We start from the raw sequence: 27,634 nt of genomic DNA on the forward strand, positions 1-27,634 counted from the left end.
TGACTTGAATTATCTAAAAAAGTACTTGTTCAACCTCCACATCATTTATATGCACATCATAAAAGCAATTTCTCATTCTTTTAAACAAATTGCCAAGACTCTGATACATTCATGCAATCAATGTAGCCAACAATTGTCTGCTTTTTCCAATTGCTTATGTCTTGTTGATCAAAATGTATTATATATGTTCTCTCGCTAGAAGGTCTTGTCCCGCCTGCGGGACAGAAATGCTGAGGGGGGCCTCCCTCTGTTAGGACGCACTAAATTTAAACAAATATTTTTTTTAGACTGCTACACATATGATACTTCTTTGGAAAGCTACGATTCTTGTGCTTCCATTGAAATAAATCAATTCAAGATCAAGGGCCAATCCCAACACTCCCCCTTACCCCTTCCCCCTAGCCCTTACTCCTAGCCCTTGGCCCTCGAAACTGAAGGGTAAGGGCTACATATCCCTGAGAAATGGGACGCCACTTGGTTACGGGTACGTCACTTAGCACGTATCGATATCTCCAAAGCAAGTAGTGTTATGCACTGATATCAAACGAAATTCGCTGCTAATGGAGTTTACTTAAAATTGTAGACATGCTAGTCAGAGAAATGCGGGACTGTTGTGCAAATCAGCACTGTAACATTAGCGTACCAAACTAGCGATTTTTAGAAACGTTTCAATTAGGAAAATGGTTGCAAATATATATGTACAGGACTGTGTATATCACAAAACAAGACCGTCTTAATTTTTTAATCAATGAATTAAGACAACAATATTACATTTATCGGACTCTGGATGATCTGGCCGCCATTGTTGCCGGGTCGCGCAGTATTCACATAGCCCTAGGTTTCAAGTAAACTCCTGATCTTACTTGGTTTTAAGGGGTGTATACCCCTTTGTTTTAGCCCTACCCCTAGCTCAAAAATAGTATTGGGACACCACTAGCTCTCACGGGAACGCACAAAACTAAGGGGAAGGGGGATTATTGGGATTATTTTTATTTAACCAGGCAGAATAATTTAAGAACAAATTCTTATTTCCAAAGATGGCCCGGCCCAAGTCACAACAGCAAGTACAGTCAACGTCTTTGTCCGGTGACCGTTCCTTCAACAATGCCAGAGAAAAAAAGTTTAATTTACCTACCGTTACTTCGGAATGTTCCAGGTATGCACACAACCCATCAAAACCTCAACTGCTTACATTCCCAAAGGTCCAAAGTATCTAACCATGTCGAGTAGTTGTCCAAACAATGAATTATATCCACACATAGCCACAATCTTGTTGCTTCATTCTTCCTTCGCCAATTATTTTTATTTCAATCTCTCATGCACTATCGCTCATAGGAGGAGATGTGGGTCGAGTACAAACGCGGGGGTAGTCTTACAATGGTACACTCTGCCCTTTCGATTGACATCTTGTTTGACCCAATTGGAGCTTCCATGCCCCGTTGACAGCCCTCTAAAGCCAACTAGGTCTGTGCGTCCTGCCCCCCCCCCCTCCCAAATCTAGGCGGAAATAGAAACTTTCACTTTCCTTGTGTTCAAGCTTTTATTACTCAACACCAGTAGGACTGACAGGGGTCCTGACAACAGGGGAAATAACAGTGTCAGCTTTCAAAAGAGACCATTTACATGCATGTACTCCAAATGGTTCAAAAACAGCTGTCAATTTACTTTGGGTATGCCGTTTATGCGTTTTTAGGCACATTTAACAGGATTCTTTCAACTGTCTTACCCCCATCTACATCTAGACATTTATTTTATAAGTCATCACCAGTGTTGAGGGTAACGCGTTACAGTAGTCAGCCTACATTTGTTAGGTAACGAGCAACTTCACGCGTTACTTATTTAATCGAATGAATCAGTTGGTTCCTTGTTCAAACAACTAATGCGTCACTCAATTTAGTCTTTTGGTCGTGAGCGCTCAGCATGTAGCTAAAAGTCTAGGAAAGTTGAGGCTACTTGGTCTAAATGTCTTAATCTGCTAGAAAAGTTCCCCTTCGTTCTTTTGGTGAGCAGTCTCACGAGCCCAATTTACCCTGCGTCATGGAGCCGACCAGCTAAATAGTTATTTAAGACTTGCATGTAGGCTACAGTAGGCCTATATAATGTCACATTAAGTAATGTATTTGAACTCAAGCTTGTGTGATGCGTCGCTGTATTGTTGCAGCGGTTTAGGTTTAGGATTATATTACAGTAAGTAAAATAGTCTGGATCAGTACTTAGTGAAGTGAACACCATTGCTACCATACCTAGCTATAGCTTAGCTTCGTTTTGCTCCTAGATTTAGACCTAGTCCCGGTAAATTGTAGAGCTAGCAAACTACTAGACTTCTGCTTGCCATTTTACAAAATAATTTATTGATTAAATGAATAATGAGGATTGATCATGTATATAGGGTGACCAGATTTGAGTTTGTGAAAAAGAGATAGACACTTTGTCGACGGATAGGGGGGGGGGGGGGCTGCTGGTCGTGCATTGCATGCCGCACTATCTGATTACAAATCCCTGCCAGGCGCATTTTTTAGGCCTCGAAAAGAGGACATGTCCGGGTACAAGAGGACGTCTGGTCACCCTATGTCAGGGGCCACGGGCCAGTATTTTTCTAGATGGCGGGCCAGAGTCTGGGTTACTGCCTATTTAGACGCTGCGATAGATGCCCTTGCGATACGTGCACTCGCAACAACTAGGCCTACATGGAGAATGGGTAGGTTTACTTCAAATAACTAATGATAATAAACCATGTGAATGAGCCCACTGGTGGTCTGTTTGAATAATTTCATTATTTTAACGAACTCTATCAACATGGTCGTCACTGTCATCCCAACGTGGTGGGTTGTCATCGTTGGTGCACATAAATACTGTCTCATCCAGTGCGATTAGGATTACTAGTATATCAATATTTTCGATACTTAACAAACTTAAGACATATCCTTTTATTCGGTGTGTGAAAAAACAAAGACAAAGCAGGCGATCTTCTGGCCCAATTTATAAGCGGGCAAAGCGGCCCACCGTGAATTCTCCCTATTCTCCCGATGGCCACTCCGGGCCTGAAAACTATTAATTAACAAGCAATATTTTGGGGGGTGCTATCGCGGTGCTTTGGTCTTTCTTGGGGGTGCTAAAGCACCTGCTAGTAAGCTAATAACCTGCCATAACTGTGGCTTTCTCCTCAGGCGATCTGTCAGCCGTGAGGTGTGGTGATCATATGTCTATGGTAGCGATTATAGACATGATAAAGAGTACACGCCGCATTGGCTGCTGGGCGCGAGAAATGCAGCCGCCATCTTGGACAGGGCAAATTCCTAGTTGCTTAGCATCAGAATAAACAAGATGCCTGCACTGTGCAGCATATTCCTGCTCAAATTGGCAGACAATCGCAAGCAGGACTCGGGGGATTACTAGTAAGTAAAATTTAACATTACCATACTATTGGTTTTATTTTGTGAAAAGAATAACTATGTCCTGTATAATAGCTACATGTACGACCTTTGGAGCAAAGCAAACCGCGTGAAAATCAGTTCGGTATTCAGTTCGGTATGATTAATTAAATGCGCTGACAGCATTGCCCCAGCCAAACAGATTACACTGAGTGGAGCGGTTGCCCGTTCCAAGATGGCGGCCCCACGGCTTGTCAGCGCCAGTAGGCAGTAGCGGTCGATGCGGCGTCTACTCTTTATTATGTCTATGGTAGCGATGATATAGCGAAAAAATACTTCTGAAAAGTCAATGACACCATACTCAGTTTCCGGTTTCAGAATAAAAGTCAGGGAAAAAAAAAAAAATATATATATATATATATTATCGGAAATATTTTGACGGGCCAAACAAAATGGCTGGCGGGCCACAATTGGCCCGCCTGTTGCCGACCCCTGCCCTATGTTATATGCGAGTGACACTGAATATGCAGTACAATATGTGCTATTGCTGAGGTCAACCCATTAAATGTTACTTCTGGGCATAATTTTTTTAGAAATCAAATACTTTTGTTAATGTAACGCAAAAGTAACTTAACGCCTTACTCTCTACAGAAAGTAACTCAGTAACATAACTAGTTACTTTACAAGAAATGTAACTAGTAACTGTAATTGGTTACTTACCCAACTTTGTCCATTACATGCACAATGGTTGAGCCAGCTGTCTTAATTGTAGGCCTAAATACACTGAGTACAGTCAGAGCCCGTCTACGGACAGCCTATCCACTCCCTATTAAGCCCCATTTTACCGAATTTGGTAAAATGGGGCTGAATTTGGTAAAACGGCTAAATGTGTTTCTTTCGCCTGCTTGTCGTTGTGAAATCTCAGATTTGATTGTAGTTTTTGCATGTTCAACATGGATTATAGGTCGAAAGTTGAATGAACGAGTACTCATGTCCTTTTGATTTCTCACAGGGTGAGTCGTTGTTGCCCATAACACGCTAGCATTCTACTAATGAACAGATTGGTTAGTGAAGGACTGAATACGACCACAGATCCCACTTGATGGGATCCGAAGCAGAACCAGAATGTCAGAGCATTAGCAACATTAGCAACAACATTAGTAAGCCAAAACTCTTTCTAGCATGTGTATTGACAAGGAAAGCCTTTTATATTGTTTTTAGCCAGCTAGCATTTCATCTATAAAGAAAACCGTTTGAAAGAAGCCGATTCAATATTGTCACAGCAGTACTGCTCCCTATTGAAACAAAGTTGACACAACCGTTTGAAACTTTGCATTCAGACGATTGTTCATCCCAAACAGGCTTTATTCCCAATAGACATATCTATTTCAACCTTCTGCACTTATTTAATATACTATATGCTAAACACAATACAGAGATGTAGTGGACTCAATGGACACTCAGAAGGCCTTTGACCAGATAAAGTGGCCATATACTGTATGTATGAGACCCTAGAGGCATTTGGCTTTGGGAAGGTATTCATCGACTGGATACAGATTTTGCATACTAATACAAAATTGTATCTTGTACATTTGTATTTTTTGTAATATTTGTATTTTTTGTATTTCTATATTGTAAATTACGGCAACTTTTATTTTATTGTACACTTTATTTTATTCTAATTCCACTTAGTACTGCTAGTTTATGTACCATTAGTATAGATAGTCCACATATTAAAAGTTTAGGTTCCTATATGTTTATTGTATGCACCTCCCTGTCGAAGCAAATTCCTTGTCTGTGCAAACTTTCATGGCGAATAAATCCCATTCTGATTCTGAGGATATCTCCCCCAGTTACTGCTATACCGTGGCACCAGGCAGGGGGACCTTCCCTTGCTTTTTTTGTTTGCCTGAACTGCTAGCAGCAAGTATACGACAACATCCAGGAATATCACCTGCCTTCATCGAAGGGCAAAAGCACCAGTTGTCATTATATGCAGATTATGTTTTGCTCTACGTGTCTAAATCACAGGAATCCTTCTCTTGATTATGGAGCTGTTTGACCACTTTGGCACCTTGTCAGGGTTTCAAATCAATTGGGATAAAAGCAAATTAATGCTAGTGTACTTAAACCAGAATATCTCCACACTGAACTTTGTACCCATTCAGATTTCCAAGGACAGGTTCTTACCTACATTTACATTTAGTCATTTAGCAGACACTTTTATCCAAAGCAACTTACAAGAGAGTGACTGTCAAAAGAAACCTGAAATGATGAGGCAAATTGGAAACAAAAAATTATCAATCTTAGGCAGAACATTGACTGGAAAACTCTCTCACTGTCACTGGTCAGGAGTAAACAAGTGGTGAATCGTGCCTTTCAGGACTGGGCCATCTCCAGCACATAATTCTACTGCTCCATTTTCAAAAATTGTTTTTTTCTAGGAACGCACAGACACAAACACTATTGGACATAATGGAGGCAGTTACTTTATGAACAGCAATTATTCAACATGTGTATGGAAAGAAACAACTCTAAGTTGTAGGAACTAGGTCTCGTGACTTGAGCAGGACCTCTAGAATACCCTGGCCTTGGGAAATCTGAAAGAACACACCCATTGGCTACTATAAATGACTGAATTGACCAAATTGTCATTCCAAACGTATGCTTTCATTCCGTTTAATGATCAGGGTCTTCTATCGAGGACATAGAACACCCTGGATGGAAGATATTCTCCCCAGAGACTGAGTAGAAAAATATCTTATTGGTTGCATTTTTTCCGACACAAAATCATTCAAATGCACGGTGCATGGAGTGAAAACATTATTTTATTTTTTTACAGAATTAATCACATACATTTTTCATCTGAGGATTCCAGGGCTTTCTCTGAATACTTTCTGTTTTCATTCTCATAATTATTGTTTGTAACATTTTTATATTAATAGATAGTCATTCTTTCTCTACTTCGCCTACTTGTTTTAAGTACAGTGAGGCAAAATAAAACAATATCTCCCAGAAAGCCTTTTTTGTTTCTTTCACAATGGTAGAGGATGACAAAGCACCTATTTAAAAAGTAACTAAACATCCCAATTTCAGTCTTTGTCCGCCTTTTCATTTATCACAAAAAAAGATATATACATTATGGTTAAACGTTGTGGGAGTGGTATTTTTCATAAATCTATTGGGACTTCTTGAAGTGCGAAAGTGATACATGAAGTGGCCCATTGTCATGTACAACTTTTCTATGTGATAACTAACCCCAAAAGGGCCGCTCAACGTCACAAATGTCTTCAAATGTTTTTAAGCACAAGGGGACAAAAATGCCAGAATTTACCCTAAACATTACAAAATAACCTGTTTGCAAAAAATAGTCTGATCTAAGACAAGGATATAGTGCATCCAGAAAGTATTCACACACTTCACTTTTTACACATTTTATGTTACAGCCTTACTCCAAAATTCATAACATTTCTTTTTTTTCTATACACAATATCCCATAATGACAATTTGAAAAATGTTTGTTTAATATTTTATTTAGATTTTACAGCCTTTGCTCAATACTTTGTTGGAAGCACCATTAACAGCAATTACAGCCTCAAGTCTTTTTGAATGTGATGCTACAAGCCTGCACACCTATTTTGGGGCAGTGTCTCCCATTCTACTTTACAGGACCTCTCAAGCTCCATCGGGTTAGATGGGGAGTGTCGGTGCACAGCCATTTTCAGATCTCTCCAGAGATGTTAAATTGGGTTCAAGTCTGGGCTCTGGCTGGGCCACAGGACATTCACAGAGTTGTCCTGAAGCCACTCCTTTGTTATCTTGGCTGTGTGCTTAGGGTCGTTGTCCTGTTGAAAATGAAACCTTTGCCCCAGTCTGAGGTCCAGAGCACTCTACAGCAGGTTTTCATCAAGGATGTCTCTGTACATTGCTGAATTCATCTTTCCCTCGATCCTGATGTCTCCCAGTTCCTGCCGCTGAAAAACATCCCCACAGCATGATGCTGCCACTACCATGATTCACTGTAGGGATGGTATTGGTTAGGTGATGAGCAGTGCCTGGTTTCCTCCAGACATGACGCTTACTGTGCGTTCACACTGCAGCGGGGCGGGCAGAGCGGGGCGTCGGCTTCCAATTCATTTTCAATGAAACCAGGCGTTGACGCTCGCGTAGGGCATTGTGGGAAGGCGAGCGGGGCGTCAATGCTCGCGTAGGGCATTGTGGGAAGGCAAGTGGGTCGTCGAAAGTTTGATTTTCTCAACTTTATGTAAATGAGGAGTGTGAAAACGCTAGCGTTGGCCAATCGGGTTGGTTTCTTGTAATGTAGCAACTGTTGGTCATGGTAAACATTTCTAGGTTTGACAATTTCAAGATGGAAGAGCAACTCATCGTATGTGTGTCTTCATACCCAGCATTGTATGATATGTCTATGTTCGATTACAGAGACGTAAACAAAAAAAATGATGCTGAGGTTGTCGGCGTCCCTGGTGTGTATTTTGTACTTTAATTCAGTTTCGTCACATTACGTAACTTTCTTTTGTGCTAGCTGCATAGTCTAGCTAGCTCACCCGGCACACGAAATACACTCAATGTTGAAATGCTGGCTGGCAGCCACTCGCTATCCACACAGTGAATGTGTTATGGCAAGTCATAATCTAGCGATTGATTTGCAGATATTTCGAGTAATATAATAAAAGGTTACACATGTCAATGTTATGTCTGATGCATCTTTTTTTCAAGTCCATGTATGCAAAAAAAATTTGAAAGACGTTGAGGACCGGATACAAAAAAGAAAACCTATTGTGTGCTGTAGATGAGATCATGTCAGATCTAGAAAGCGTATCGGATTTTTGCTTAATGTGCTTGCTTTAATGTGTGTAAAAGTTGTATTTTGTCTGCACATTTGCCATTACATACGAACTACAACAGTGATTTAAGAGAACTACAGCTCTGAATGAATCTGTCTGACACGCCCCCGAGCATGGTGCACTGTGGAAAGGCCAGCGGTGCAGAGCGGTAAAAAACGCTGCATCGTTAGCCTTCAGGCCAAATAGTTCAATCTTTGATTCATCACACCAGATCATTTTGTTTCTCATGGTCTGAGAGTCCTTCAGTGCCTTTTGGCAATCTCCAGCTTATATTTACAGGTGTGTGCCTTTCCAAATCATGTCCAATAAACTGAATTTCCCACGGGTGGACTCCAATCAAGTTGTATAAACATCTCAAGGATGATCAGTGGGAACAGGATGCACCTGAGCTCAATTTTGAGTATAATGACAAAGGCATGTGATTTTTTGTGAAGCGCTTTGAATACTCTCTGGATGCATGGTAGATGTGTTATTCTACCAATTTTTTACAGCAACAAAATATATTTTGTGCTTGATTATTCTTTTGGAGGGTGGAAAAGCAGTCAAAGTTCAATGTTTCAAACTTTATGAACAGAGTAAAATGAGGAGGTAGCATACAAACTATCTAAAAAGACTCCACAGTATACAATGGGTAGATACTTTAAACAAAGTCATGGTTGTATAAAACTAAAGGGCTCACAGTATTGTCCCAAGTATTTGTTGTTCTTTTCATTGGAACTAGACTGTAATTCTTGTAAAGAAATACAAGTAAATACATTAGTGTGCACTTTTTATCTAGCAAAAATTCATAAAATATATATTTTATATATATTATATATATATGAATATATATATATATATATATATTCAAATAATTGATATATAGAAATTCTGTTTGATATATATATATATATATATATATATATATATATAAATCTCAGAGATTTATAAATCTTATCTGATGACATGATGTTTCAATAAAACACTAAAATACAATTTAAACATGGAATACATACAAATAAAAAATACATTTTTGCTCTGTTGAGCATAACTTACAGACAGGAAAAGACCCCTATTGATTGTTTTTATGTTGTGGCAACCCTGGAGCTCGGGATAAGGTGATCCGGGGAAGATATTACAGATTCCCACTCCCTGGCTGGCTAATGAAGACCACAGCTGCACGTCGTCAGCCAATCAGGGCAAGACGCTGCATACAAGCTGGCCAGTAACAGGGGAGCAAGGAATAGAGCAACCATGGTGAGAACTGCATTGGACAACTAACGTGGCTTGTTTTATTCTTTCATCAGGCCTAGAGAACCACCAGCGAGACGGGGCCTTTCCTCTCCACCGAGGATTTTTTTATTAATTTTTTACTTTGGTTTTGTGTTTTTGCTTAATAAATGCCCTACCTGGGCTGAACTATCCCTGGTTGTGCTGTTTCCTTCGGTCATATGAGGTCAAAGCCTGAGTGAGCTCCCTGGTTACCACAATATACTGTATACACAGCCGTTACGTATGTAGACTGATGGAAAATATATCAACAAATGTGAAGCAACTGTACATTCCACAGCTAAGTCTTTCGAGAATGGACCTTCATCAAATTGCCATGGTTTATCAGAAGAGATCAAATCTGAAGCTATTTGGCGGCAAGAAAGAGGGTTCATAATTCCTCTCAGTGAGCATTAATCAAGAATACTATCAGACCAGGCCTCTGAAGAGGAAGGAGAGAGCAGCTCCAAGCGCCAAACCCAAGGAAAGAAAGAAGGCCATAATGGCACCTGCAGTCTCTGCCTCGTGATTAGGAACTTTCCTGTGAAGAGAAAGAACAAGGAACCGTCTTAGGGGTGGACCAGTCTTTTGTGGTTGTTTAAACATCCCGTTGTCAGTTATTTGTCCCAATGTATAAATGACACAGGGTTGTCATCTGACACTATTAGTTTTTTACTCATTACAATTTTAAGGAATATGGAAGTATTCATAAAATAAAAATGCTTGTGCTGATCAGTATGGGCATGAGGGGTATGAGACTGACTTGACTACACCTTCAATTATCAATATACGCGTTTACACTTAAAACAGACTTACTTTGGTCCAAAGCACATACAAAGACTGGCCAGGTATCCATTGGAGAAGGCAAAGAAGATCATAAAGACAATGAACCAGGCGTCATGCTCAAAATAAATTGGCAAGTTATAACGTGGCTGGACGTTACAAAGCATGAAAAGTGGCACAAAGACCACCCGGGCCACGATGAACAGAGGGAGCAGAATGCTGTCTTTCCCAGGCTAGAGGTGAAAAGGAAGACAGTAAAAATAAAATAATTTAACATTAAGTTCAGGTTAGGCTTGGTGAGAAAGTGTGAACAACACATTAATTATTTGAAAAAAAATAAATGTGTACAGTTTCATTTTTTTGACTTTACTGCCAATTTCACGTAGCCTGCTGAAGCTATTTGCTCAAGTTATTTAAAAAGCTTTGGCTCTAAAGGTAGGGTGTAAAACATTTAGCGTTAGGGTGAGGTCAACTGCCAGTTTAGTCATCACCATGAAACCGCTCATTCTTATTACCAGTAGTGGACTGGCCATCGGGAGCACCGGGACTGGGCTGGAGGGCCGCTTGCCTTATCATTTTTTTAAACCACTATTAAAAATGTCGGCAGAAGATTGAGCGACACGGTTGGCCAGCCCCCCTTTCCCCCAGGCTGGTTGGTCTATTCCAAATAAAGTCTATGCAGCCCTTAGCCCCGCCCCCTTTGTCTCGCTTACACACGAAAGTGACACTGACAGATCGAAAGCTAGCTAGTAGAGACTATAAAATGATGGAAACCAGGCTAAGAAACATAAAAGACATCACCTTCACAAGACAATTTCGCTCGCGTGCTGTGCGCGCTAGCATTAACTGTGGAACTCCCTAACTAGCATCACATCAAACACAGAATGTGCATGCATTAGTAGGGCAGCTGTGGTGGCGTATATACGGGGGCCGGTTCTGGTGGGCCGGTTTGGATAAAAGTCCAGGGTCCTATTTTTACTCCCAGTCCATCCCTACTTATTACCCTACCATATTGAGTTACTCACCCACATACACACTGCTGTGAGACTCCTCCCAGCCCAGTCACACAAGTTGAAGAGCAGAAAGCATGACACAGGAATAAAATACTTCTCTGAGAAGAAATAAAATATCAACATTTGAGACCAGACAGATAATGTACTGATATATAACTGTGGCATACAATAAACAGGTGGCAAGTTTATGCTACTCAGTATTTCACTACATACAATCACTCATCCGTTTGTACTTCATTCACTGTTGAATGTTATACAATACACATCACATGCACAGACAAAATAATTTACCCCAGGAGCCTCCCTTGGCGATGGATGACTTCACATCAGCAGTGACAGCAGGGAATGTGCCAATGGTTATGGTGAAGGCAAAGCACACAGCAAGAGCCAATACCCAGATCTACAAAACAGGTGTCAAGGATGAAGAGAGACCAGCTGAGCGCAACACTGAAATATATTTGTTTTTGCTCCACTTACATCAATTTCTATGAGACCCCTTTGAGCCTCAATTTTATTTTATCACCGTTATAGACATTTAACAAGGCATGACAGTACAAATCACATATATATTAATACATTTCACTTGAATCAGATTAGTGGTTGTGAAGTGGTTGCCTTGGACATTTACAAATATACTACTGTCAGTGTGACTTGAGTGAATTGGGTCTTAGCTAGCTACGGGGCAGACTTTGGAGTGTGTCCGCAAGTGTATGTCTGTGTTTCAGGGTACCTTTTTGAAAATGGCAGTGATAGAAACTTTTGGTTTTGCATTCTGCTCCACTGGTCTTGAGTCACCAGTATTCTCTAGGGGGGAGAAATGAATTGAAGCTTGTTAACTAGCTTCGGCGATGACAAGCTCAATTCCAAGTTTTCGCATAGATAAAGCTAAACTTGCATGTATTTATGTCACATAACTGTTTCAATTCAAGATCAAAATCTACTAAAGATTTTTTTCAAATCACTACTGCCAGGTTTACCCTTCTTGATCAAATCAATGTCTATATCTCTAGGCAGGCTGTCTCTGTTGCTTTCCTGGTAGTATTGGAAGAACTCCTAAAGACAAACACAAAATATGTTGCTATTATTAGCACCATGTTATTTAGTTACATTTATTTCTTTTTAATATTGCCTTTTAATAGCAGCAACAAAATCACATTCAAAGTCGTGTGTAGATTTTATACCATTTTTGGCAGGGCAACGTAGGATAGAATGGACAAAGAAATTACAGCACAGGCGGTTATGAAGTATCCAAAAGCGGCATCCTGTATTTCAGAGCCACCTACAGAAGCGTGGAGTAGGTAAGTACAACTAAGAATGTTTGTTTTGTATACTTGGTGTTTTTACACTTTTTAGAGCCTAAAACAGATATGAAGGTACTCACTTGCTATGGCACATATCATAGAGAAGGCTGCAAATGAGCCTGCAAGTCCCTGTCCACTCATGATGGGTGTAGTGTAGGAAGCAGGCAGTAAACCGGCCATGCCAAAGAGACTGCCTTGTAGGATGGCTCCAAACGCTGAAGACAAAATTAACTAAATGTTTTCTACCAAGATTGAACAAATTGGAGAGATGCATGGATATAAATGGTAAATAATTATTTCAAATGCCCTCAAAAAACTAGAGAAAAAGAGTAACTTACAGTTTATGATGCCAATCTTAATCATGGTCAAGGAGAAAAAGGAGAGGGGTGCAATTTCAACTTTCACAAGTATGGCCGTTATTAAAAATACAACCAAGATCACTGTTAAGCTGCCCATGACACGAAACATTTGTGGGATCCTGTAAGATGACAAGATAACAATCAGTGAGAAATGTCTTAAGAGAAGATTTAAGATTTTGATCCGAATCAGAATATGAAGCAGAAACCTTCATATTTTAACAGCAAAAAAAAAGATGAAAGAAAAACAACATGTACATTTTGTTCAAGTGATTCCTGGACTTACAAGCTATGCAGGAATGAGTTGAGGCAGGTGAACACTAGCAATGGCACCATAGAGCACAGGGTCATCACATTATTAAACTTTGCTTCCAAAACACTGCGAGTGTCGAAATTGCTCCCAGTTTCATTCACAAAAGGGTTTTCAATGTCAGAAGTGGCAGGTTCCTTCAGGCGACCAGTAAAATACTGTGGTAGTAAATAAACGTGGTAAAATATGAAGTGTTAACTTGTGCATTTACGAAATGTATATTTACAGTATTAATAGTTAATGAAAGTAGATCATAAAGTATAGGAATAGTAACTGTTCATACACAGTACCATGGTTGCAGTCATGAAGAAGTTCCATGGCAGTAAAGTGCCGATCCCCAACATGAAGAAAATCAGCCAGACAGCATTGTACCTGTTAAAGAGAGGGCAATTGAGCTAAGGTTATCAATCTGTTACAAATTGTGTTTACTCAACTAATGGCAACAGGCTATTGAGGATAAAAAGAATTTGATTGTCACTTACTTATCTTTAGGCACGTTAACAGCCATTATTTCATAGATGTAAATAATCACTTCCCTTCACAGCTTAAACACAAAACCCTAAAAAAAGAGTATAAACACAGAAAACATTTAATTGTTTTCACCATTTTGTTGACACAGGCTACAGTACTTGTTAATACAAATTACAGTGCTGGTCATGCAGGACTGTGTATGAAAGTGTCAAAGTGCATAAGTACAAAGTAAATTGTCAAACAAACTGCATTATGACATTAATGGAATTATAACTATGATGGGCTGTGAATATAAAAGAAAAACAAATGAGCAGTTGATTTCACTATCAGTGACAATTTCACAGCAAGTACATGTGCCAAATACTATACTTTCAAAAGATAAAGCCTTCAATTTTAAATTCAGCATTAAGAAAACCATCCAGCTTGACAGAAATGTATTTCAAAGAATGATCAATAAAAAAAATCTAATAACGAGAGACAAATTACTTACAGTGCAGGCTGACTGAATCAACTAGCCATCTATGTAACTAACAGACATGTGAAAGTTGATTCACCCCCCCCCCTCCCCTTCTAAGAACAAGCATGTGGTCTCCTCCCTTTCCCCAGCACATAGTTGGTAACTCTGTGCGTGTTTCTGCAGCTGATAGTGAGAAACTGGTACAATCTTGATGTCTGTTATGCCCCCAACCCTCAGCCCCTTTAACCCCTTTACATTGACAGATCACATGTGACTGACACTAGAAGTCAATTTAATGTCCATAGCTATGGCCTTGTTTTAATCACATCTAATGTTAAACTAAAGATGACATAACTTTAAGAGGTTGGTCTACTTATGACCAGTAAGTGACAGTGAGCAACCCAGTTATACAAAACAAAACCAGTTTCAGTCAGCAAGCAAACCCTGTTACAGTATGGAACCCTGGACTTGAAATGTTACATTACTTTCACTGACATTCGTAGGGTTGTTTAGTAACTTTATACAAATTAGATTTAAGTCCAACACAGGGCTGTTCTAAACAAAATAACCAAAATCGACATTATTTGCCTTTATAATTGCTGCAGAGAGTTTACATCTAACAAAATAAATAGGTAGGGATGTGACAGGTAATTTCTGTAATCTAATTTAAATAAATACAGGAGACAATCTATCTAGTCTTCCTTTATATTCATAATATTTAAATGTATTATGGTGTGCTTTGAGATGCAACTTTTAAAGGCACGATAGAAAACAAAGTTGTATTGTTATTATTTGTTAGTCTATTCTATGATTTAAATGACCACGGTAAACAAAAAGCAAATGTTTGAGCCTTAATCCACTCATACCTTGTATAGCCCAGTCCTATCTCCTAACCCTAAAAAGGAATGTGGGTCTGCAACTGTACCAAATAAAAAAATATATGTTTCCCACATTTCCTGGCACGCAACTGTAATGGATTTGTATCTAACCCATTTTTTAAGAAGTAGTAGTAATGTCGGACACAAGATTGCAGGTCCAGAAAGAGATTTCTGGCAGTTCTCAACAGTGGGAGAGCTGACAGAGGAACAAGCACCTTACCCTGAAAGACCTCCTAGCATACATAAAGGCATTTGTGTGGATAAGATCCCATGTGCAATCAGAAAGGAAGGAATTAGGGGGTTGATAAACTGTTTGGCAAAGACCTTTCCTACTGACAGCTGCTTTTGAGAAATACCAGTTGAGAACCCACAAATGCGCAGCCACACTCATGCACATAATACACACTTGGCTTAAGGATCAAGCAATTATTATTATTAGAGATACTATAGAAAAAGGCAAACCGCAGGTCATATTTTAAAGGATAAAGTATTTGTGGACTTTGAATCCTGAGGTCCGGGTAAGTCTTGTGGCAAAGAGAAAACAGAGGTGGACACCATGGGTTGGTGAACCTGAGGGGGTGGAGCGAGCAGGGGCGCCGGCAGGAATTTTGGGCCCCATGACAAAAAAATCGTATTGGGCCCCCTCTGCACAGCTGTTGTCACCACATCTCTACTAACTGTCCTATCAAAAGCTTTACATAACTCTAATTAAAGGCTTGCCACAGTTTTTTGTAGTTCAATACTAGTACTAGCACAATATTTACTGCTGGTGATTTGTACATGCAAGTCTGCATACAGTATGCAGTTCACATTTTGATGAAAGATTAAAAGCCAACATAATTTTTTTACAAAAACCATTTCATGCAGATACAGGGGGGTAAAAACAAAGAGAACATTAATTGTATTATTATATTTGAAATATATATACTTGATGATGGTTTATATAATGTATAATATAATTTTATATTAGGTTTTACTTATTTTTTGTGCCCATCAGTCAATAATTGTCCTAACTTTTCCCCCCTATACGGCACCCTGGGCGCGAGATTGGGAAAAGGCATTAGGGGTTCAGGGGCCTCATGTATAAACGTTGCGTACGCACAAAAAAAGTGTACGCTTGCGTACACTTGTTTTCACACACACTTTGTGATGTATAAAGATTTACTTGACGTGAGAATGTGCGGGCTGTCACAGAAACTTTTGAGCAGACGTGAGAATGTGCTGACCGTCCGCAAAGTCTTGTCTGGCTCTGTAACATGGCGAATTCTAACTGAAAAGTGCAGAGACTCACCAAACATTACAAAATAAAGTTTCCACTAGTACGTTTATGACGCTGACTATTCAAAAAAAATTAAGTTTGATCATTAATGTGGATGATCACATCAAAATGCCAAAACCCAAAACAGGAAATGCTATATAGCCTTCTGTTTATACCACCACCACTTAATAACTTCTGTTAAACTTGATGCTGTCAAACGAACAACAAAATCATGCTGTTACGATGCGCCACCACTCGTTTCTTAATTTAAAGTTTTATATCGGACCATTTCTTCTTAATTTCTGCCATGGTCCAGTTCTCTGAACCCAGAGCATCGATGGCCCTATAATAATAATGATAATTTTATTTGTAATGCACTTTACATTTAGCTAAATCTCAAAGTGCTGCAGGTTAAAAACAAGAAAGGGCCAAATAGTGACAGTTTTCCACTCTGCCGACTTTCTTTTGTCACTAATACTTGATGACAGGCCGCCAAACAGGACAAATTTTCTCGCCTCCACCTCTGTTGTCAGAACCTCGATCTCACAGTCACCGTATTTCTTCAAATAAACGCTGCGGCGTTTAACGTTCATTTTTGGTGCTGCGTTTCTTCGAGGGCGGCGTTTATTCGAAGAAATACGATAATTCAGACAACGAAATGACCTCAGGAGTGCATTTATAGTCTATCTGCATGTTGATTTTTGGGAGGAGGCAAGGCGGGGTCAGTGGCTCGTTCACGTGCGGTCAATCTCACGTTGATTGTGATTTATAAAGGAAAGGTGCGCAGGACTAGCCTGGTCCTAACCAGACCCTCGTGCATTTCATTTGTACAGAGGGTCTGGGATGTCTCGATTGACAAACGTTAACTTCCTTGAAGGCGGGTCCTCTGTTGAAGTTTATAACTATTGGATCTGCCCAGAGCCACTCTGATTTGCCATAACCAATCGCAAGCGTTCGCCTTAGCCAACTCCTTCACCACTACTGTAACGGAGCTAGCTGCCGTAGCTGGAAAATCAAACTTTACCCGAACCCCGTGGGGAGGGCCACAACATCATGGCCACCAAAAAAACTCAGCAAGGAATGTTCTTGCTCCAGCTTTAACCTATATTCGGCAGCGTTGCACAACCGCAGAATAGTTTCGCTCGCATCTTTCTCCGCCGCCGTTACTGAACTACTCAAACAAGTGCACGACATTAACGTCATCGTTTTCAGCCACTCCCTCTGTTCGCTTAGTGGACCTACAAAAAATGTGTTTCTGGAAACCGACTTCAGAACCGACATCCCAGACCTAATACAGAAGCAAAATCCAAATTGAGCGGAAGTACGTAGGAAGGCAGAGCCAGGCTAGTTGTGATCATCCCAGGCCAGTGTTTCTGGTGGGTAGTGACCCAAAAGTGGGTTGCGAGCTGGTATGGAGTGTGTCATGGACGTGTGCTTCTGCTCCGGCAAAAATAATGAGTCAGAGGCAATTTTCTGAGATTACCTTGACATCAAATTACAGATCAGGTTACAGTGGGTTGACACTGTGCTGAACTGTCCTAGCATTTTTTTTTTTTTACAGTTTACAGTGAATTTGTATGGCAACTATATTCTACACATTTTAAATAATGACTGCAGTCGTAGACAGACTATACCTCAAAAGTACGTAGTCCATAAACCCTCCCCATACAAGCAGTGTTCGTTGATCCCATCGATGATCAGATCAATCTACATGCTGTAATGATGCAGAGTGGCTTTGTAATCATATACCCTCAAAATTGACTTTACGTAACATCACTCAATAAGTATACTTACGGAAAGAAAAAATATTGCAGTATATTGGAAAATATCATGTGATATATTAGGCAACATATTTCCATATATGGGATTTAATATTTATATTTTATAATAGATTGCAACATATTGAACATGGATATATAATAAATCTGTTAAATATATCCCAATTTTGTATCCAATTTAATATTTAATTTAATACCACCATAATGTTTTCCGATTTATATGGGAAAATGTATTGGTAATATATGTAAAGATATAGTGTCGCATGTAAGTTTAATATAAAGTAGAATATATTTTTAATATATGTAAAAAAAATATTGCTGCAAGCAGCAATGGTGGATTGCGAAATACTAATTTGTGGCCACGAAATAGTAATTCGTTCCCACGAAATGCTAATGTTTGGCCACGAAATGCTTATGTATGGCCACGAAATGCTAATTCGTGGCCACGGAATACTATTTTGGGGATAACGATGTAGCCTAACTATATTGCGGGCAGTGTGGGGCACATATATACCCAGAGCCATCGGAGAGGGAACATATTTTATCAGGGAGGTGCTGGCGGGGGCTTAATGTTGCGGGGCGGCAGGGAGGAACTGGGAGTAAAAATTGTCCCTGGACTTTGATCCAGACCAGCCCACCAGAACTGGCCCCCATATACGCCACCACAACTGCCCTGCTAATGCAAGCATATTCTGTGTTCAATGTGATGCAAGTTTGGGAGTTCTATCCGCGCTCAAGCCAAAATCTTTTTGGCCTTTATTTGAGCGCAAAATAGTTGAGCTTCATGTAAAATAAACAGCCGTTTTTCAATTGGTAAAACCTTGTCTAGTGAAAGGGATTTTTTTGTCTCTTAATTTTTAAGCCCCACCCTACGTTTCTTAGCCTGATTTTCCACCGTTATTCTTCTCCCGGTGATCCCAATTGCCAGACTGCTACTGCGGAGCTGTGCCACGGTGGTGGATTTTTAAGTCATACCGTTTTAAATTCTCGTGCTGTCAGGGGACCCTCAGCACCCTTAGTTCCCGCGACCATGCCCAGAGCACGCTAAAGGTGCAGTCATGGACAGAGCTGATTTGATTGTATTGTATTTTAGGCAAGAGAATGACTGTGGTTGGTCTGAAGTGGGAGTCAGGTGGCTGAGCGGTTAAGGCATCGGGCTAGTAATCTGAAGGTTGCGAGTTCGATTCCCGGCCGGTGCATATGACGTTGTGTCCTTGGGCAAGGCACTTCACCCTACTTGCCTCGGGGAGAATGTCCCTGTACTTAGTGTAAGTCGCTCTGGATAAGAGCGTCTGCTAAATGACTAAATGTAAATGTAAGTTTGATATTCAACAGATATTCTGACACCCAGTATTGTATTATTTTAACCGGTGTTGGCACCGCTACGACCGGTGTTATGTCCCAACTGGTTCCCAATTTAACTGGTTCCCCAGCTGTGCGTGCACCTATCAGTCTGCCTCTATCGCCAGATTCGTCACAAATTCACAAACATATTACTGGCGATTTTCAAGTCGGATCTCATATTTGCTGCAACAAAATAAAACATTTGCAGACTCGCATGAAGTGGGATTCGATCGCACCAGAGCAAAAACATGTGCACACTAAAGTCGGTTGATTTACACCACAAGCTATACCAGCTCTGAAAAATTACCTGAACGGTTACATATTTGTTAACTACGTTGGCCTTCGGGTAACATTTTGATTTGGCTTCTTCTGAATCAACTGGTTCCCATAGACACTACCCAAATGTGGGATACTCATCACGTATTTGGAGTTGTCTCAAGGCAATAGCCATATTAACCACGATATCACAGACCCTTAATGAAACCACATATCTTTTGGGGTTACTTGGTTTGGGGTTTATCCAAAACAGCTGGTTGGTTACCTGTTAGGGTTACCTTGCCATGATTATCAGAAGTAGGATCATATCTGTGCCCACGTTTCTATATCATGCTTCGCAATATGTGGTTTCATTAAGGGTCTGTGATATCGTGGTTAATATGGCTATTGCCTCCAAACAACCCCAAATACGTTATTAGTAGTGCTGTCAAACGATTAAAATATTTAATCGCGATTAATCGCATTAATGTCATAGTTAACTCGCGATTCTATTCTAAATGGCCCTTGATTTATTTTTGTCCCATTCTTTTTTCAAATTTTAATGCTCTTATCAACGTGGAAAAGTGGTTCGGATTGCTTCGTGCAAATATTTTTTGTTATTGAAAACAACATTGCAATCGCCTGGCTTTGACGAGGGGGCGGAGAATTTGCATCATCTGTGTGCTTGGCCATCAAGTGGTATTTCAGACTGGACGTGCTGCAATGATAGCTCATTTTACAACGACAAAACACACAGATCACTTTGGTCTTGTCAATGGAACCATTTGGCAACTTTTTAAAAGTAAACTTTCCATTCAGAATCTTATTGGCATCCATTTCGGCGTCTCGCGCTCGCCATCCTCTCAAAACGTAAAGTTAACCTACTACCAGAGAATGTCTCATATCCGTAAACGGGCTCTGCTACTACGCTTTAGCCGGATCACAAGCCAAACAAGTGTGTGGCGTGCCTGTTGTTTTGTTTCCGGTCTAGCTAGATCCGGTGTGGTGTTGTAGTTTTTCTAACTTCAGTAGTTGTTGCAACAGCATGTGAAAAAAAACTACAAAGTTTGCTAGGCCAAAAAGAGCGTTAATCGCCCGATAAAAAAATTGACGTCGTTAATTTGGGTTTGCGTTAACGCCGTTAATAACGCGTTAAACTGACAGCACTAGTTATTAGTAGTCTACATTCGGGTAGTGTCTATGGGAACCAGTTGATTCAGAAGAAGCCAAATCAAAATGTTACCCGAAGGCCAACGTAGTTAACGAATACGTAACCGTTCAGGTAATTTTTCAGAGCTGGTATAGCTCGTGGTGTAAATCAACTGACTTTTGTGAGCACATGTTTTTGCTCTGGTGCGATCGAATCCCACTTCATGCGAGCCTGCAAATGTTTTATTTTGTCTCCATTTATTTGGTCGCGAATGGTAGTCCAATGTAGTGTGCACGTAGCCCATAGGCCTACTTTCATATTTGCCGCAGCAAATATGAGATCTGACTTGAAAATCGCCAGTAATATGTTTGTGAATTTGTGACGAATCTGGCGATAGAGGCAGACTGATAGGTGCACGCACAGCTGGGGAACCAGTTAAATTGGGAACCAGTTTGCAGGGATGCAAACGGCGCGCTTTTCGGCTTTAACTGTCTATGGCGAGGTGACTCAATAGGCAGATCCGGACCTAGACGCAAGTTTTCATTAGTGCGTGATTTTGTGCTATAGATAGCCTACATATTTTTCCTACTAGATGTGCTTTATATCTTCCGTGTCCAATCTAAAGCTCCATCAGGAGCTGTAATAACTGTAATTACCATGACAACTCACTCACTCAATGTTGGCCGCAACCTCTGTGGGTCACGTAGGTTGTGTGTGTCATTCGCAAAAACGCAGGCTCATCAATTTGGCTAGCAATGGCTAGCAATTTCGCCAACAAATGCCAAGAAATAGGTTGCAGCAGTTTGTTTTTTGACTACACTTGTCAAATCCGCTAATGCGACTGAGCTCGAATAGCTTCGGCGACTTTTTATAGTACAAAATCGCTATAATTAAAAAGGAGATGCAGTCTTTCGACAGACCATCCAATCATCAAGCAGAAACCCTGCGTGCGTTACGCTGAGCGTCCGTGGGAGGGACATAATTGCAGCATTTATCCAATGACCGTAGAGTTTCGAAACCTAAAAAATCTGTTCAAAGCAGCACCATTCAAGTCCCTGCACGCTGGGCTTCAACAGAGAAATGCACTGTGATGCTATGGGAAAGTATGAGAAGGAAATCGAGTCAGTCGACCTGCTACTAATATGTATCTGATTCTGAACGAACGCGTCTTCGAGATGAACGTGTTCTAACACATTTAAAATGTTAACACAATAGTAAATATTTGACAATATTTTTTTTTTTTACATTTTAGGGGAAGCCGAGCTTCCCCTGCAGTCTTAAAGAAATCGCCTACTGTCATGGATTTCATTGGGAAGGTGACCATACACAGCTTGTGGCAAGTAGAACAAACTACCTCTCAAAAGTAAGAAACTACAGGCCTTGTGGTGAGGCCTTGTGGTGAGGGGCCATTCCCAGGCTGCTACGCAGCTGAAGGAGTTGGCTAGGATCATCAACATTTAGTGCCCTTAGAGGTGGCCAGGAAGAATTGGAAGAAGGAGTAAAACCAGAAGAAGTGCTAGATCAGGGGTGGCCAACCCTGGTCCTTGATAGCCTCAGTCCTGCATGTTTTAGATGTTTCCCTGCTCCAGCACACCTGATTCAAATAAACGGTCATTCTCAGGCTTGGATAACGACCATTCATTTGAATCAGGTGTGCTGGAGCAGGGAAAAATCTAAGACATGCAGGACAGAGGCTCTCGAGGACCAGGGTTGGCCACCCCTGTGCTAGATAGTTTAATAAGAGTTTATGTCTCTGAAAAAAAAATGAAATTGAATATTACAAATTAGTGGGCCAGGGATGTCAGGGGTTGGTGGCAATGTACGTATATGGATATTTGCCGCGGGGCGAGGGCTGAAATTACTTCTCTCTTTTTTGATGTGTTTGCATCCCTGGGATTATAGGTCACATGACCAAAAAGCTATTGAAGTTTCTGGCAGCGCAAAATGACGCTGTGTCCTTGGGCAAGGCAATTCATATATTGCAATATATGGAAAACGGCAATCATTTGTATATTCTGCAATGTATTTCAATATATTGAACGAATATATATTATAGTCTATAATATATTTATCGTCAATATATTATCCCATGTATTTCCATATATGATATATTAGAATATGTGATAGAAATTAATATGTTACAATATATTTCAAGTCATATATTGGTGAATATATTTTTCTTCCGTAAGGGTTGGCTTGGTTCATGTCAAGTATGACACATGATCAATACAGGTATGTGTTCTTCGACTGGTCAACACGCAGTTCAAATGATAAACTCTATGTAGGCTAAAAATGTTTTAAGCTATGTTCAAGTTAAACTCTTTTTGTAAAATAATTTAAATGATAACCTTGACTGACAGGAAAGAATAAAGTACATCTGAAATATACATTTAAAGCACATCATTGATGTTTTTCTTTTTACATAATTTAGGACACAAGTGCCTTGTATGACGCTTTGTGAGAAGTTTCCCCATCACTTTGCCTTTCACATCTTAATAAAGACAAAATAAAGCTTTCTTGTAGAAGTTCATTTTTTACTATTGCATGCCAAGGCAATTTGATGGGGAAATATCTTTGAAAATGATACAGTAAGACACCTTTGTGTAAAAAAGGAACACATGATGTCAGTACTTCAATTATATGATGTAAAGGAAGATTTCAGATTTCTACAACTTTGGAATACTTTGCAAATCAATAAAGGTTATCATTTAAGTGTTTCTAAGAAAGAGTGCATTACCACAGCATTAATCTAACTTGGACACAACAAAAATAAGAATAAGTTCTTATTTTATTGTAAACAAACTCAAAATAGCATCAGTGTTTCCCACACATAGACTAATTTGTGGCGATGTGCCACAAAATCAACACCGGCCGCCACATATTGCGCTTTTTTATCGCTATTTAGGTTTAAACACGCAGCGTATTCGTTCAGCTGCATTTCCTTTCCCCTGCTCTCCCTCCGTCTCTCTGTCACTCATGCGTCTTTCTCACATATGCACACAGTCACAACGTCAGCACACATTAGCAACAATGCATACATACGCCATTCTAGTAAGACCGACAGCTATATCAGCGAGCCTTAAGTCGAGCTAAAAGTCGAGGAAAGTTGAGGCTACTTTTCGCTAGGTACCTTACTCGAAGGTTCCCCTTCATTCTTTTAGTGAGAAGTCTCAGGAGCTAGCTACTTACCCAGCATCATGGAGCCGACCAGTTAAATAGCTGTTTAGCACTAGCGTTGCTACATGCATAATGCAGAAATGATATATTAGTTGTTGTTAATTTTGTGAAGGTGTGAATCTTTTTGGATTGATATTTAATGTAACAAATTATTAACAAATTAACTGTGTGACGAATTATTAACGAAGGAATTATTACGACCCCCCCTACGGTCGGACAACCCCAACCCACCCCCCCCCCCCTCCCCGCCACAACTAGATTTCTAATCTGTGGGAAACACTGTTAGCTTGATGTAGTTTGTCATTGCTTAAAGACCAAGTTAATGTAGATTCAAGATACACGTTCAAGAAACATCTTGGAATGCATTCAAAGGAGAAATCACTCAATTGTTCTCTGTCAGCAATCAACCCTTTCAAAACAAAGATGTCAACAAAAGATGTCAGCAGTGCCAACACCTCAGAGCAGACCGCTAAAGAGTTTCTTCACATTGTTTCATGTGTTCCTGTAAAATACAACACCTGGAAACTGCGTTAGGGCATTGTATGCTTTTCCCAGACACACAATCAACTGTTGTTTACAACAAGCTGGCAACAGTCTTGAACAGACTCACAGATTAGCTCAGTGGTCCATATGTACAGTATATGTGACCAGTTAAGGTTTGTAAAAAATTGTTTCATGACGTAAATAACAGTAGACCACATAACTACAGGGTGGTACAGTAACAGATGCATTTGCTGACTAATGAAATTAACCTTTTGGTACATTTGACAAGTTATCGTTTATGTGTCTGATTGTTTGAATTTAATTTTTGAGATTTTTCACAGACAATAGCTAGTCATGTAAGACAGTTTTGTGTAATAATATGTAGGTTTATATAATACATTTACATTTATTCATTCAGCAGACGCTTTTATCCAAAGCGACTTCCAAGAGAGAACTTTACAAAAGTGCATAGGTCACTGATCATAACAACGAGATAGGAACAAACATTGCAGGTAGCCAAAACATGTGCCATACGCATGCCATACATTGTGAAAAACCAAATCAGTGCCAAAGGGAAGAACCATAAGAGCATGTAGTTATTATGAGTGCTGTGGTATATTATAAACATAGTGACTGTCAAAATGTCTGGTGTGGATAAAGGTTACTCCATCTTAAGGGTTAAAAAGATACTAGTACTAACTAGACTACTAAAAATTACATCACAAACATGTGAGTGGCTTGTGAGGCTTGCTGAGGGTGCACTAAAAAGAGGAACTGAAATGAAGATATTCAATAGGATTTTTTTCTCTCTATTCAAATAATGTTTCTTGCTTGTATGACAACCCATACGTTTGTATTTTGTAAAATTACCACATTCAATGCAACAAAGGCCTACACTTATGTAAACTAGGCCTAGAGAAAAAGTATCCTGCTATAACATTAAAAAAAGTCATAGGTCAGGTAACACCTTTCCCTGTATCCTATGTGAAACCTCACAGTGGAGAGAACACTTTGTCGCCACAGTTTTCAGTTTCCCTACCAAAAATTTGACATGGCAGTGTTACAGCTAGAACAGTTTTAAGAAAACCATGGTAAAACCATGAGAACAGTTTCAAGAAAACCGTGGTGAAACCATGAGAATGACAAGAAATAACTTCCTTTACTGCATAAAGCAACACTTAAATGTCACACCATGTCTATGCATAATCTTTTTTCAACAAACATAAATGTATGCTTGTAGTTGCACTTTTTTCACAAGATTTGCCTATTGTGCTTTGAAAAGCACCCAATAATAACAATGTACTCAAAACCGACAATTTATTATTTCCAAAAACAAACCTGCAATTAATTTAATCAGTAACAATAGCGGACAACAACACAGGAAATCCTACCTAAAATGTTGCATTGTTGATATGTAGATAACATGCTTATCATTCCAAATAGAGCGTCAAGATCACAGAATTTTCTATATTTGAGAAAATGAGTTTGATGTTGTTAACTTGATTGTATGGAAGTTTTCAGTGCCTAGTCTATTTGAACAGTTTGCATCTCACCTGCTGACACATTTAAATCATTGAGATTTCTTCTGTCTGTTTGTCTATCCTTGACACAAACGGTCAAATGTTACCATCCTAATCCTTATTTGTAAACTACATAGACCCTTCTGAGACAATAAGTTCCTGGACTAGTTCTTGGAGAAGTCATAGCTGCTTGTCCTGCAGTTCCTATATGGCGTAATTTATTATGCCTGTACTAGACTCTTTTTACACAAGCATGTCACTCCCTGCCCCCCCCCCCCCCCGACAAAGTGTAATTTAATTTCAATGACTTTAATTGCGTTCAATGACTATTTTCAGACTCGAAAAGTATAAATGACTCCTGACTTTTGTATTAACCTAGGTTAAAATCAAGCTATACAATTTAAATTTTATAGGTTTTCTGTTTTTTAAGTCATTTCTAGAAACCTAATCCAAAAGGATAAGCAAGAATATCTGAATCAAACGAACACATTGAAGCGTGTCTGAAGTGTGACATATGGAATGTGTTATGATCTCCAGACATTGGATTTTTGTTCAATCTCCATTCACAGCATTCTGTTTGTGCAGGAATCATTAACTGAATTGATACAATTATTGGCAATCACTATATACGCATGCTGTGAGCACTCTACCTATGATGTAAATAGCACTGATTGACAGGACATAATATTGCATTTAACTTTATAGCACTGTATTGTGCAGTGCTATGAAAACATTGTGCAGTATTAAAGTGCATTTATAGGGCACTCCCTCATCCTGAAGTGCTATTATCAATATGACATACTTAACTTCATAACTACACAAACGTGCCATATTATTTCAGATATATCACAGATATTGTCTATATCGATAGTCTTTATAAATTCACTGACAATTCAAACAGGACAGTCACAGGGCACAGTTCAAGGTACATTTAACAATATGGATCGGTGTCATTTTTTCTTACCTAAATTATTTAGGAGTTTTTAGTCACAAATAATACGGATCCATACACATAAAACATTTGACAATGGTTGGCAAACATGTACTTCCTGGTCTTTTTCAATACAGAAAACTGTTTGTTCAAAAAAGTAACCTATTTAGTGTTTGAGAGATGTAGGCTGTCTAAACATGGTACACAAATGGGACAACCGACCCCTAAAAGACTCATTATTTCATTGAAAATAAATAGGAAAAACTCACTTGTCTCAAGAGGTAGTCAGCACTATGTCCCCTGCGAAAAATGTCTCAACCAGAGAAGTTCAAAGACCATGGGGACCTTATCTGAAAATCCTCTGGGTTCAACTCTGTTCAGTGGGAGTGGTAAAAAGGAAAAACAACATCCACAAACCTTTACCTACTATAGGTTTCCTTCATTTGGACTGCAAGGTCAATAATTTCAGCTTTGCTGCACATTTTCTGCGTGGTTCTGTCATATACTTAAAAGACACATGCTTTTAACCTTCAAATCACAAACTAAACTAAATGTGTCCATTGTAACTTTTAAAGTTAAATTTTGAGACTATCTGTCAAAGTAAAAGTCATTATAACAATGAGTCCATCAACTGTAAATTATTAAGATTTGGACACTGGATTTTCACCGGACTTAAATTATGTTT

General features: G+C 39.6%; 1 protein-coding gene across 3 annotated transcripts; it reads right to left on the minus strand.

Moving 5' to 3' along the window:
- Positions 1-9,815: 9,815 nt before the first annotated feature.
- Positions 9,816-27,299, minus strand: LOC124483658 (equilibrative nucleoside transporter 1-like). 3 transcript variants are annotated; one of them, XM_047044191.1, is made up of 13 exons: positions 27,219-27,299; positions 13,730-13,806; positions 13,538-13,619; positions 13,224-13,405; positions 12,920-13,059; positions 12,662-12,796; positions 12,462-12,559; positions 12,258-12,333; positions 12,011-12,084; positions 11,572-11,680; positions 11,293-11,378; positions 10,301-10,500; positions 9,816-10,025 (listed from the first exon to the last, which is right to left on the minus strand). In XM_047044191.1, exons 2-13 carry the CDS (start codon positions 13,753-13,755, stop codon positions 9,914-9,916), a joined length of 1,320 nt encoding a protein of 439 aa, XP_046900147.1. In that variant the 5' UTR covers positions 13,756-13,806; positions 27,219-27,299; the 3' UTR covers positions 9,816-9,913. The 3 variants fall into 3 exon arrangements, with proteins under 3 accessions (XP_046900147.1, XP_046900146.1, XP_046900145.1); XM_047044190.1 differs by lacking the exon at positions 27,219-27,299 and adding an exon at positions 26,052-26,199; XM_047044189.1 differs by lacking the exon at positions 27,219-27,299 and adding an exon at positions 14,209-14,315.
- Between the last annotated feature and the right edge of the window lie 335 nt (positions 27,300-27,634).

The sequence above is a fragment of the Hypomesus transpacificus genome, chromosome 21 (assembly GCF_021917145.1).
Source record: "Hypomesus transpacificus isolate Combined female chromosome 21, fHypTra1, whole genome shotgun sequence".
In the NCBI taxonomy this organism is placed as follows: domain Eukaryota; kingdom Metazoa; phylum Chordata; class Actinopteri; order Osmeriformes; family Osmeridae; genus Hypomesus; species Hypomesus transpacificus.

Coding starts and splice junctions, on each gene's coding strand:
- LOC124483658 (XM_047044191.1), bottom strand. CDS start 13,755: ATGGCTGTTAACGTGCCTAAAGATAA. Junction 13,620..13,729: donor GTTAACGTGCCTAAAGATAA/GTAAGTGACAAT, acceptor TCTCTTTAACAG/GTACAATGCTGTCTGGCTGA. Junction 12,334..12,461: donor ACGTTGCCCTGCCAAAAATG/GTATAAAATCTA, acceptor GTTTGTCTTTAG/GAGTTCTTCCAATACTACCA.